Source organism: Lepus europaeus, chromosome 15 (genome assembly GCF_033115175.1).
Source record: "Lepus europaeus isolate LE1 chromosome 15, mLepTim1.pri, whole genome shotgun sequence".
NCBI classification, from domain to species: domain Eukaryota; kingdom Metazoa; phylum Chordata; class Mammalia; order Lagomorpha; family Leporidae; genus Lepus; species Lepus europaeus.
This window is the reverse complement of record NC_084841.1, coordinates 47,796,343-47,809,186: the sequence shown is the minus strand read 5'-3', so window position 1 is coordinate 47,809,186 and position 12,844 is coordinate 47,796,343. Positions and strand designations below refer to the sequence as shown.

Genomic DNA, 12,844 nt, shown 5'->3' with positions numbered 1-12,844 from the left:
TCCTTTTGGGACTGGCTTATTTCACTAAGTATAATGTTTTCCAGTTTCATGCATTTTGTTGCAAATGATAGGATTTCATTTTTTTAACCACAGTGTAGTATTCCATGGTGTACATATCCCATAGTTTCTTTCTTTTTTTTTTTTTACCAACAAGCTCTGGCAGGATTTATTAAAGAAAAAGTTGCATGATTCACTTTTCACCAGTCTGTTCTGGCATGCTTCTAATAATATCAGAATCGCCTGGATCAATGATAGAAAGCGTGCATACTCTGTAGTATTTTCCACAAGCTGTGCCCAGTTCAATATTATTGCCACTGTAGTGATGGACACCAGTTTTGGCCAACATGGCATAATACTCTATTTCAGATTTCCTCAGGGCCGGGCAGTTGTTGGCGAGGATGACCAGCTTCGCCTTGCCTTGCCTGATCATCTTCAGAGACTGCTTGTACCCCAGCACGTATTTTCCGCTCTTCATCACAAGCTGGAGCCTAGAGTTGATCGACTCCAGCGACTTTTTCGTCTTCTTGGCGGCCACCATCTTCCTGCCTTAGGTGCGGGACAGCCTCCAACCAAGTGCAGCCGCAAAGATGGCCGGGGAGCGAGAAAAGCCATAGTTTCTTTATTAGTCTTCAGTTGATGTGCATTTGGGTTGCTTCCATATCTTAGCTGTCGTAAATTGAGCTGCAATAAACATGGGGGTACTGATAACTGTTTCATATGCTGATTTCATTTCCCTTGGGTAAATTCCCAGGAGTGGAATTGACTGGGTCATATGGTAGGTCTATATTCAGATTTCTGAGGTATCCCCTACTATCTTCCATAGTGGCTTTACCAGTTTGCATTCCCGCCAACAGTGGACTAAGGTACTTTGCCCCCAGATCCTTGCCAGCATTTGTTGTTTGTTCATTTCCATATGAAAGTCATTCGGGGGCGGGGGGTGAGGTGAAATTGTGGTTTTGATTTGCATTTGATTTGCTAGTGATCCTGGGTATTTTTTCATGAGTCTATTGGCCATTTGGATTTCCTTTTCTGAAAAATACCTGTTTAAGTTCTTTGCCCATTTCTTAACTGGGTTGTTTGTTTTGTTGTTGTTGAGTTTCTTGCTCTGTTTATATATTCTGGTTATGAATCCCTTATCAGTATCATAGTTTGCAAATAATTTCTCCCATTCTGTCAGTTGCCTCTTTACTTTGCTGAGTGTTTCTTTTCCAGTGTAGAAGCTTCTCAATTGGATGTAATCCCATTTGTCAATTTTGGTTTTGGTTGCCTGTGCCTCTGGGGTCTTTTCCAAGAACTCTTTGCCTATGCCAATGTCTTTCAGGGTTTCCCCAATGTTCTCTAATAATTTGATGGTGTTGGGTCATAGATTAAGGTCTTTAATCCATTATGAGATGATTTTTGTGTAGGGTATAAGGTAGAGGGTCTTGCTTCATACTTCTGCATGTGAAGATCCAGTTTTTCCAGCACCATTTGTTGAGACTGTCCTTGCTCCAGGGATTGCTTCTAGCTCCTTTGTCAAAGATAAGTTGGCTGTAGATGTGTGGGTTGATTTCTGGCATTTCCATTCTGTTCCATTGGTCTATCCATTTGTTTTTACACCCGTACAGGCTGTTTTGATTATAACTGCCCTCTAATATGTTCTGAAACCTGGTATTGTGATGCCTCCAGCTTTGTTTTTTTGTATAAGATTGCTTTAGCTATTCTGGATCTCCAGTGTTTCCATATGAAATTCAGCATCATTTGTTCTATATCTGAGAAGAATGTCCTTGGTATTTTGACTGATATCACATTGAATCTCTAAATTTCTTTCAGTAATATGGACATTTTGATGATACTGATTCTTCCAATCCATTAGCATGGAAAATTTTTCCATTTTTTGTGTCTTTCACTATTACTTTCTTTAATGTTTTGTAATGGTCATCATAGAGATCTTTGACATCCTTGGCTAAATTTATTCCAAGATACTTGCTTTTTTTGGTAGCTATTATAAATAGGATTGATTTTAGAAGTTCTTTCTCAGCCGCGCATTGTCTGTGTATACAAAGGTTATTTTGATTTAAATATCCTGCCACTTTACCAAACTCTTTATGAGTTCCAATAGTCTCTTATTGAAGTCTTTTGGATCCCCTACATGTAGAATCATGTATTCTTTAAATACAGATAGTTTGACTTCCTCCTTCACATTTTGTATCCATTTGATGTCTTTTTGTTGCCTAATGGCTCTGGCTAAAAATTCCAGGACTGTATTGAATAGCAGTGATGACAGTGGGCATCCTTGTCTGGTTCCAGATCTCGGTAGGACTGCTTCTGACTTTTCCTCATTCACTTGGATGCTGGCCATGGATTTTTCATAAATTGCCTTGATTGTGTTGAGGAATGTTCCTTCTATACCCAATTTGCTTAAAGTTTTCATCATGAAAGGGTGTTGTATTTTATTAAATGCTTTCTCTGCATCTATTGAGATAATCATATGGTTTTTCTTCTGCAGTTTGTTAATGTGGTATATCACATTGATTGTTTTGTGAACACTGAACCATCCCTGTATACCAGGGATAAATCCCATTTGGTTTGGGTGAGTGATCTTTCTGATGCGTTGTTTGAGTTGTTTGCCTAGTATTTTGTTGAGGGTTTTTGTGTCTATGTTCATCAGGGAAATTGGTCTGTAGTTGTCTTTCTCTGTTGTATGTTTTTCAGGTTTAGGAATTAAGTTGATGCTTCATAGAAGGAATTTGGGAGGATTTCCTCCCTTTCAATTTTTTTGAGTAGCTAGAGAGTAATTGGAATTAATTCTTTAAATATCTGTTAGAATTTAGCAGTGAAGCCATCCAGTCCTGGGCTCTTGCTGGGTGGGTCTTTATTACTGATTCAATTTCCATCTTGGTTTAGGGTCTGTTTAGGTTTTCTGTGTCTTCATGGCTTAATTTATGTAGTTTGTGTGTGTCCAGGAATCTATCCATTTCTTCTAGGTTTCCTGATTTTTTTGGCATACAGTTCTTTTTAGTCATTTCTGATGGTTCTTTTTATTTCTGTGGTGTCTGTTGTTACATTTCCTTTTTCACCTAATTTCATTAATTTGGGTCTTCTTCCTCTTTTTTTGGTTAGTTGGGCCAATGGTGTGTTAATTTTGCTTATTTCTTCAAAAAACCTGTTTTTCGTTTTGCTGATCTTTTGTATTTTTTGGTTCCACTTTTGTTTATTTCTTCTCTAATTTTAATTATTTCTTTTCTCCTACTAGTTTTGGGTTTAGTTTGCTGTTGTTTTTCTAGGTCTGTCAGATGCATTGATAGCTCATTTATTTGGTGCCTCTCCAATTCTTGATGTAAGCACCAACTGATTTTTTTTTTTAACTTGCTGAGACTTGCTTTATGGCCTTGCCTGTGGTCTATCCCAGAGAATGTTCCACGCATTGGTGAGAAGAATGTGTATTTTGCATCTGCAGGATGAAAAGCTCTGTAGATATCTGTTAGGTCCATTTAATGTCGATTAACTTTGTTGTTTCCTTGCTGATTTTCTGTCTGGTTGGTCTGTCCATTGCTGAAAGTGGAGTATTAAAGTCCCCCATTATTATTGTATGGGAGTCTATGTCTCTCTTTAGATCCATTACCATTTCTTCTGCTGCAGGCTTGTCTCACCTTACTTCAAAGCTTGTGCTGAGGCTCTTGGCTGCTGGAGTCCTGAGTTGTGCACGTCCGCACACTCGTGTAGGTCCACAGTGTCCCTCTAATTTGCCAGGAGTTTCCTCTGCTGTTTTCTCTCTAACTCTTCCCTGAGACTGCTCTCTCTCCACTTTCTTTAAACTATCTTCCCCAGACTAGACCAGTAAGCTCCCTCCCCAGTCCACCATCTTGAAAACTCCTCACTGTTGAGTTATTTAAGCTCTATACTGAGTCCCAAGACATATGGTTCCTTATTGTCTTCCCAAGGATAGGGAAATGATGATAAAGGCTGCCTATTGGTCAGATAACACTAAGCTAAATCACACCTGAGTGTCAGAGTCACCAGGGCCTATACAATCTCAGGGGCACATGCCAGGCCCATATGAGACTGGGATTGATACATGCCAAGGTGATTCTGTCCCAATAGGGTGCACGTCTCTGCCTGATGCTGGGGCATGCCTAGAAGCTCTGTCCGCAGGCGCTAGCCTAGGGATGGCTTCTCTTAGGATCAACCCTTATCATCCTGGTACTGAGTCCCAAAACATCCTTATAGTTCCTTGATGCCTGCCAATGTTGTGGGATTGATTATAAAGACAACTTAGACAACTTCATGGTCCTCAAGGCTGCTGGCTTTATGCTACGTCAGAACCAGGTATCAGAGTCACCATGCTCTGTGCCATCTTGGTGAGTACACCACAGGTCTATATGAGGCTAGCAGTGATATATAGCCAACCAGTCTATCTCACTGGGGCACATATCTCCAGTGCTGGGACAACTCTAGAGGTTCTGCAAGCATTGGCATGGTGATAGAGGTCTTTGGGTTTTATCAGGCAGTAGGTTTCACAGTAGTAATCTGGCTCTGAGTTCCAAAGCAAGGACATAATTTCCCTTTCCGGCCTTACTCCCTAGTGGGTGGAGTCCTGTCCTCTCTGCTAGAGTTTGGGATGGGTGGTGGAGGCCCTCTAGTTAAGGAGAGTCCAAACACTTAATGTGCAGGTGCAGGCCTGGGGACAGGGGCCATGAGGAAGTTATTTGCACTGTCTTTTGTTTGTTTGTTTAATTTTTGTAAATCATGGTGGGCCTGGAACAGGATTTCAAGTCTTAAGATCTGGGCTCAGTTTACTCTCCCTCTCCTAGGTTGGAGGTGAGACATCTCTCTATACTACTAAGCGATGCGAAGCTGGCAGAGGGTTGTCAGGCAACTCTTTCCTTGCTGGTTTCTTCAATGTATGTTTTCTTTTTTTAAAAAAAAGTTTTTAAAATTTATTTAAAAGGGTTAGAGAGGGGGCGGGGAGGGAGAGAGAGAGAGAGAGGTTCCCCCATCCACTGGTTCACATTCCAAATGGCCACAATGGCTAGAGCTGAACCGATCCAAAGCCAGGAGCCAGGAGCTCCTTCAGGGTATCCCACGTGAGTACAGGGGCCCAAGGACTTGGGCCGTTTCCCGCTACTTTCCCAGGCACATTAGCAAGGAGCTGGACTAGAAGTGGAGCAGGTGGGACTCAAACTGGCATCCACATAGGATGCTGGCATTAAAGGCTGGGGTTTTAACCCACTATGCCGTGGTGCCATTCCCCTCAATGTGTCTTTTCTTATTGCTGTCCTAAAACCAGGGACTGTGGCCCCTCATCTGGTTTCTGTAGCTCTTGTGTAGATGATGTGGTGTGGGAATAGCTGTTGATACTGGATTCTCTGTGGGAAGAGGGCCAACCTATCTGCTTAGCCACACCTTGCTCAGCCTCTCCCAGTGAACAAATTTCCTGAAGCTCCTACATGCCAGGCTCTGTCGTAGGCACTGGCAGTACAGTCAATAAACAAAATTCTACATCCTGTGAGGGGGTGAGTACATTATAACTGAAGTAGCTATAAATATCTGTTATTTATTATCAGGTGGTAATTATATGAGGAAGAAGAAAGCAGAGAAAGGCTTTGGATGGTGAGTGTGGAGGAGGTGCTATTTTATACAAGGTTGTCAGCCAAGGCCTTTCCAAGTACTTCTCCCTGCCTCTGTTTCAAATGTGTCCTCTAATTGCACTCCCTTTCCTTTGTTTCTTTGAACTGTTCTCTGGTGCAGAATATGGTTATAGCTTTGGGATTAAAGCTTTCCCAATGAGTACATTACAAGGATTTCTTTCCAGTATAAAGTCTGATATATCAGAACCAATGAATGATATCTAAAGATCCTTAGATTTTTTTACATTTCTAGGATGACAGGGAACACAATATCTGATGTAAAGTGTGGAATATTCCAGCACTCACTGAGGGCCACTTCACTCCATTCTCAGGTCATCCCCACTGTCTCACCAATGCCTGCTGACAGTCACAGAAGATACTGCTTCTCAGGGGCACTGGTTTATGGCTTTTGTCCTCATGCCCTCTACATTTGGAGAAATCATTCCAATAAGAGAAAGTGGAAATGGATTTTATGTTCCACGACTTTTGAACATAAAATATCTACAACAGGCTTGATCTGGAAATAAAGGTTTTATTAATTTATCTATTTGGATTCTGAAGAGAAATCTAAGACTTTCACCACAGAAGCAGTGGGAATTGAATTTCCATAATGGATATTAAGGATCTGAAGGAAAGTCTTAATTTATATATTCTCTATGACTTTCTGTTCAAAGAAAGGGTATTAATATAAATGTAAAATAGCACAAGGAAAAGTCCAAGAATATTAATAATACTTAAGGTCTGTAATACAACTTACAATGGAAAAGGCTATCAGTGGGTTATTGGGCAAAAGTCAGAGAGAAATTTGGAATCTAAAGTTAGCAGAAGGGGCTGGCACTGTGGTGCAGTGGGTTAAGCAGCCACCTGCAATGCTAGCACCCCATGTGAGCACTGGTTTGAGTCCTGGCTACTCCTGATCCAGCTCCCTGCTAATGTGCCTGGGAAGGCAGCAGAAGTTGACCCAAATGCTTGGGTCCAGGCCATACACTTGGGAGGCCCAGATGGAGTTCTAGGCTCCTGGCTTTGACCTGGCCCAGACCCATCCATTGTAGCCATTTGGATTGTAAACCAGTGGATGGAAGATTCTCTTTCTCTGTCTCCCTCCCTCCCTCCCTCCCTCCCTCCCTCCCTCCTCTCTCCTCTCTGTCTTTCAAATGAATCAATAAATCTTCAATAAAAAATATCTAGGAAAGCACCTACCATCAACTTGTAGTCAAACCACAAGTTGGCTACCTAGCATTTCTTATTAGCTAGTGCTGAATGTGAAATAATAATAATAGTCTTTATGTATTAAATACTTTGTGTAGGGTATGATGCTAAGTACTTTATATATTATCTCATTTGTTCTCACGTGAGTCTGAGGGGTAGGTAATTCATCGAACGTTTATAGATGAAGAAACTCAGGCGTAAAGATGGGCCGAATAGCTTGCCAAAATCAGGTCGTTAATTGGCTCTAGAACTGGGTTTGAACCATAGTTGTCTGGTTCCAAAGCTTGTGCCCCACCATTGTTTACTGAATATGTCCAAAGGACCAAGCAACAATTTGAGATGGGTTCACATTTTGTGCTTTATTTACAGGTAGATAAGCAAGATAAAGAGAGGTAGTGTGATTGTGTTGGTGTCATAAATGTAGAGTCAGCATATATATTAATTAAGACCTCTGTCATAAACTCATTATATACATGTATATATACATATACATATATATATCACAGCACATTATCTATATGATGATGATGATATTATCCTTCTAGTTACCTGTTTCTTTGAAGTAAAGTGATAATTAGTGGAGATTCCTGGGAGAAAGCTGTCACATATCTGCACGTTGAATCACTGTATTGGATTTTCCCATCATTAGCCCATTACCTCGTCAAATCTAATTTGGTACTTCTGAAAACAGCATGAATTCTGTGGGTGGGTGGTGTTCATATGCTTCAGTGAACTAAATGGCATCCTGGTGGCCAAAGAAGATTCACACTGCTTCTAAGCTTGCATGAATAATGGTTTCCACCTGCAAAGAGGTTATTCAGTGGGAAATCAGACATTGGTTCTGAAGGGTTTGGAATGGATGAGTCTTCTGATTTTCCTCTGAAGCTTCAATTAGATTGAATGAATTCTTGACCTTGATACTAATCTACTTTGAAATATACTTGAAACACACCATGAGTTATTTTGCTTATCATTATTGATTTTTAAATACAAGCACAGTGCTCTAGTATTCAAAGCATAGGACTTTGTATAGGAGAATGTTTGTTAATTTCTTGAGACATCCAAGAGAGAACTCAGGAAGATAAATGAAAGCTGGTGGATTTCTAAAATCTTTCTTGAAGATTAATATTGGAAACTTTGTCAAAGCCTGTTTTGACTTTGCTTCTGGGCTATTGATGATTCCATGTGGCAAGACAATGGTAGTAATTTGAGAACAAATAACACAATCACATTTCTTGTTCCTAATAAAATGATACCATTTGGGATTAGTGGGTGATTGATTTCATCCTGAAGAAGCACCATTTTTATTTATTTATTTTTTAACTTTTATTTAATAAATATAAATTTCCAAAGTACAGCTGATGGATTACAATGGCTTTTCCCCCCTCCATAACTTCCCTTCCACCTGCAACCCTCCCATCTCCCGCTCCCTCTCCCATTCCATTCACATCAAGATTCATTTTCAATTATTTTTATATACAGAAGATCAATTTAGTATATATTGAGTAAAGATTTCAACAGTTTGCACCCACACAGAAACATAAAGTGTAAAATACTGTTTCAGTACTAGTTATAGCATTAATTCACATTGGACAACACATTAAGGACAGAGATCCTGTTGTTGACTTAACAAATTGACACTCTTGTTTATGGCGTCAGTAATCTCCCTAGGCTCTTGTCATGAGTTGCCAAGGCTATGGAAGCCTTTTGAGTTCACTGACTCCGATCTTATTTAGACAAGGCCACAGTCAAAGTGGAAGTTCTCTCCTCCCTTCAGAGAAAGGTACCTCCTTCTTTGATGGCCCGAAGAAGCACCATTTTTAACATCAGCATTCTTTGGGAAGAGTCTGAGAAGAAATTAAAGAAAACTTTAGTTCCTGAATTATCAATATTCAACAGTCTCATAGATTCATGTGAATTTGCCCACCAGAAAAGCCACCCTGGCAAGACTCTGTGGTTTCATTGTTGTCTGAACCACTGTTGATGTAACAGTTGCCTTTGCTGCATTCCATTTCCTAGCAGCCTTGAGAGGCCTCTTAGCTTTATGAGTATGGCCCCGAAACCTACACCCTAACCCAAGAAGCTCTGAAAGTTCAAGACCTGTTTTTTCATTCTCTTTTACAAATGTTCCTGTAAGAAGGCTGTGGAAATGTACTCAAGTTGTCCTAAATAATTCTCTAATTTATTCAAGATGCTATCAAAAATAAAACAGAAGGAGGTGCCCTCAAATTGGAAATAACATGGTGGGCTTCAGTTTCTAAAAGAAAATCTTAAGCATTATATAGTGCCCCTCTTTGTCTCTCTTAACAGTTTTTGTGTTAAAGTTTATTTTGTCTGATATTAAGATGACTATGCCAGTTCTTTTTCAGTTTCTCTTGGCATGGAATATCTTTTTCCAACCTTTCACTTTCAGTCTGCATGCATCTTTGTTGGAAAGATGTGTTTCTTGTAAGCAGCAAACAGATGGGTTTTGTTTTTTAATGCATTCAGCCAGTCTGTGTCTTAACTGGAGAGTTGAGGCCATTTACATTCAATGTGACTATTGATAAGTAGTGACTTTGTCCTGCCATTTTCCCAAAGATATTTCTAATATATGCTTTGAACTTCCTGTGATCTTTTACTAGGTTATTTTCTTCCTTTACCTTCTTTTGTATTTATGGCTATGTTTCTGTGTTTCTGTGTGTAATTAACGGTATAACTAGTACTCAAACAGTACTTTATACTTTGTGTTTCTGTGTGGGTGCAAACTTAGTATATACTAAATTGATCTTCTGTATATAAAGATAATTGAAAATGAATGTTGATATGAATGGGATGGGAGAGGGAGTGAGAGATGGGAGGGTTGTGGGTGGGAGGGTGGGTATGGGGGAAAAAAGCCACTATAATCTGAAAGTTGTTATTTGGAAATTTATATTTATTAAATAAAAGTTAAAAAAAGAAAATCCTGAAGAAGCTGTATCCTGTAGATTTTTAAGGAAAGAGAATCAGGAGACATTTACCTTCTTAAAGTCTTAGCTAATAGAAATTGCTGTAAGTTACAAATGTAAACCTCAACTTTCACTTTGGAGTAAGAAAAACAAGTAAAAAGTGTGAATTTTTCTAAAGAGTCTTAAATATTTTTTGAAATTGTAAACATTTTAGTAATATCTACAAAGCATATTTTAGGAAAAGAAAATTAAAGCAATTTACACTTATGCTATAATAATTGATTTAAAATACTTCTTACATTAAAGAAATTTAGGATAGAAAGATTTAGTAATGAGAATTCAAAAACACATAACACATTGTTCCACTAATCATCATCATTCAAAAGGAACCGTCTGTACTGGATATTTTTAGTGTTCAAGTTCAAGTTTTATATCCTGTGGATGAAAGAACTACTTTTGCCTCTTTGAGAACACAATTCTGTTACAGGAACTTGTAATAGCAAACACATCTCACAATTATTCTTCCAGTTTCTTACCCTGTGTTTCCTTCCTGTTAATTTCATGCCGTGAATCTGTGCTCTGTACGAAGCATTCTCTCTTCACGTTTGTAAACCATGATTTCCTCCGGCCGGTTAGTCTTCGTTTTATTGCCATTCCCCTTTTTTTCTCTCCTTAGGCATTTTCTTTGCGGTTTTCTGGGATCTTCTGTTTGACATACGGCCCTACCTCTGAAGCTAGGGAGAGAGAAGACTGCTGTTCCTTCTGTTCTTCTCCCCCTAGCCCACCAGAGTATTTAGAATCACTTTGGTTTGTTGAGAAATGGAGGCAGGAATGAGAAATCTTAGATTCACATTCTACCACTAAAAGTAATTAGGACACCCTTGAGCTTCGCTTTTTGTTCAAATGGAGTGAATTAAGACACTTGTTCTGGGTTCTACGGGTCCGTGAATTATTTCGGATGCCTCTCCAGGTGCCCCGTACACAGCAGATGCTGACAGATACAGCTACCAGCAGCAGTGATCATACCAGAGACTTACCACTCTTTCTATGTACGCTTCCTTACCCTGGACATTTTCTGTTCGCAAAAATATCTGAATTATAGAATTTTTCTACCAAAATCAAACTCAGTTGCGTTTTACACAATTACAATCACTCTGGCTTGGGTTACCTTTTACTGTGTCATTATTATTGTCTTTTTTCTTCTTTTTTTATTCAAAATTAGGTTTTCTACTTGAAACACACTAACAAGTAGGTTTTCTACTTGTTCACACTATCAAGTCTGCCTTCTAAGACACTTGGGCAAAAATTGAAACAGAGAAATGCTTCATTTTCTCCACCTCAGCCAGTGAGATGTACTCTTCTTTTTTTTAAGATTTATTTATTTATTTTTTTGAAAGGCAGAGTTACAGAGAGGCAGAAGCAGAGAGAGAGAGAGAGAGAGAGAGAGAGAGAGAGAGAGGGAGGAAAGTCTTCCATGTGCTAGTTCACTCCCCAGTTGGCCACAATGGCCAGAGCTGCACCGATCTGAAACCAGGAGCCAGGAACTTCCTCCAAGTCTGGCACGTTGGTGCAGGGGCCCAAGGACTTGGCCATGTTCTACTTTCCCAGGCCACAGCAGAGAGCTGGATCAGAAGTGGAGCAGCCGGGACTCAAACCAGCGCCCATATGGGTGCCAGCACTGCAGGTGGCGGCTTTACGCACTACGCCACAGCGCCAGCCCCAAGATATACTCTTACTCATTATCCTCCCTTGTTTTTTGGTCACTTAGAAAGCTTCTCCATCATGTCTGAAAGTCTTTGAAAAGGAATATTTTTTGAGAAAATTCATGTAATGCCAAATCTCACAACTATTTACAAATCCCTGTGTCATGTTTTCTGTAAGCCACAGAATTCTTCTCATCTTTGGAGTCGTATCTTCTTTTCTGTCAAGAAATCCCATTCATCTTTGGAGAAGTGGATTTCAAGTGTCATCTCTTGAGTGTAGACACCAGATCATGCCGACTAAGAGAGAGCTTGCTTTCTTTGAAACTTGTAGCTGAAGAAGCTGTAACATTTGTCATCCAAATTTGGCATTTTTAAGAGTGAATGGGAGCACTATGTTATTTTGGGACATAGTCATGAACTGGAAGTTTGTTTTGGAAACTGGATGTATTGTCACCCAGGTTATTATCTTTTGGGATTGATCTCCACTATTATTATCAAGAACTTTGAAATTTGTTTTTTGCTTTTGCATAGCTTTGGGCAAATTACTGTGTTCTTTACCATTCATTCATTCTTTGGACAGTTGTTTGTTGAACAGCTATCGGTTTGCAAAATATGAGGCACTGGTAGTATAATGATAAATAGTATTTATGTTTTTTTTCCTCATGGAGCTTATACCCATCTTTTATCTACAAGATGGGACTAGGACACCTATATGATGGAAATTCTCTGTATTATTGTGAGACACAAATGAGAACATATTTGTAAAGTAGTTGGTAGACTCTTTTGTTCATAGGAAGATTTTCAAGGGGAACTATAATAGTCTCTGTATTTTTCATGTGACACTTATCATGTAGTCCTACGTACACTTGCAGGGTCTCTGAGAATGGGAGGCGTGTCTGATTAGGCATCAGCACTGTAACCACACACTGGTTGAATGGATTTGTTGAGTGAATCTTACTAAATACCAAGTATCAACAAAAATCTGTTCCACTTATCTCTTCTGTTGTTTGTTCCTGTTGCTTATTTCCTGCCTTCCTTAGATTATTTGAATATTTTTTAGTATGCTATTTTATTTTTTCCACTGGCTTTTAGTTCCATCGGTCTATCTTGATTGTCTTATTTATTTAATTTTATTGATTACTCTGAGGCTAAAAATGCCTCCATAGCTCATTAGAATATATGTAGAGTCAAAACTGAAGCATCTCACAAATGTAGTAACGTCTCAATTTAATACCCATCCTCTTTTTTGTGTGATATTTGTTATATTTTTATTTTAACATCTGTGCTACACCTCTCCTTAGAGTATTACTTTGCTTTGAATAGTGGGCCTTCAGAGGAACATGCTCATTTATATTCATCAATTTAACATTTTCAGTGCTCTTTTTTCTTTACTGTA

At 39.2% G+C, this 12,844-nt stretch overlaps 2 protein-coding genes across 2 annotated transcripts in view; one reads left to right on the top strand and one right to left on the bottom strand.

The window, feature by feature from the left end:
- The window catches only part of PDE4D (phosphodiesterase 4D), a 1,616,992-nt gene that overhangs the window by 24,772 nt on the left and 1,579,376 nt on the right, over positions 1 to 12,844 (top strand). The gene's annotated exons all lie outside the window — the stretch shown is intronic.
- LOC133774221 (large ribosomal subunit protein eL30) lies at positions 125 to 600 on the bottom strand. The gene has a single exon (XM_062211876.1). It carries the CDS (start codon positions 536 to 538, stop codon positions 191 to 193), a length of 348 nt encoding a protein of 115 aa, XP_062067860.1. The 5' UTR covers positions 539 to 600; the 3' UTR covers positions 125 to 190.

What these genes read in the sequence shown, in the direction of transcription:
- LOC133774221 (XM_062211876.1), bottom strand. Translation starts at nt 538, where the DNA reads ATGGTGGCCGCCAAGAAGACGAAAAAGTCGCTGGAGTCGATCAACTCT.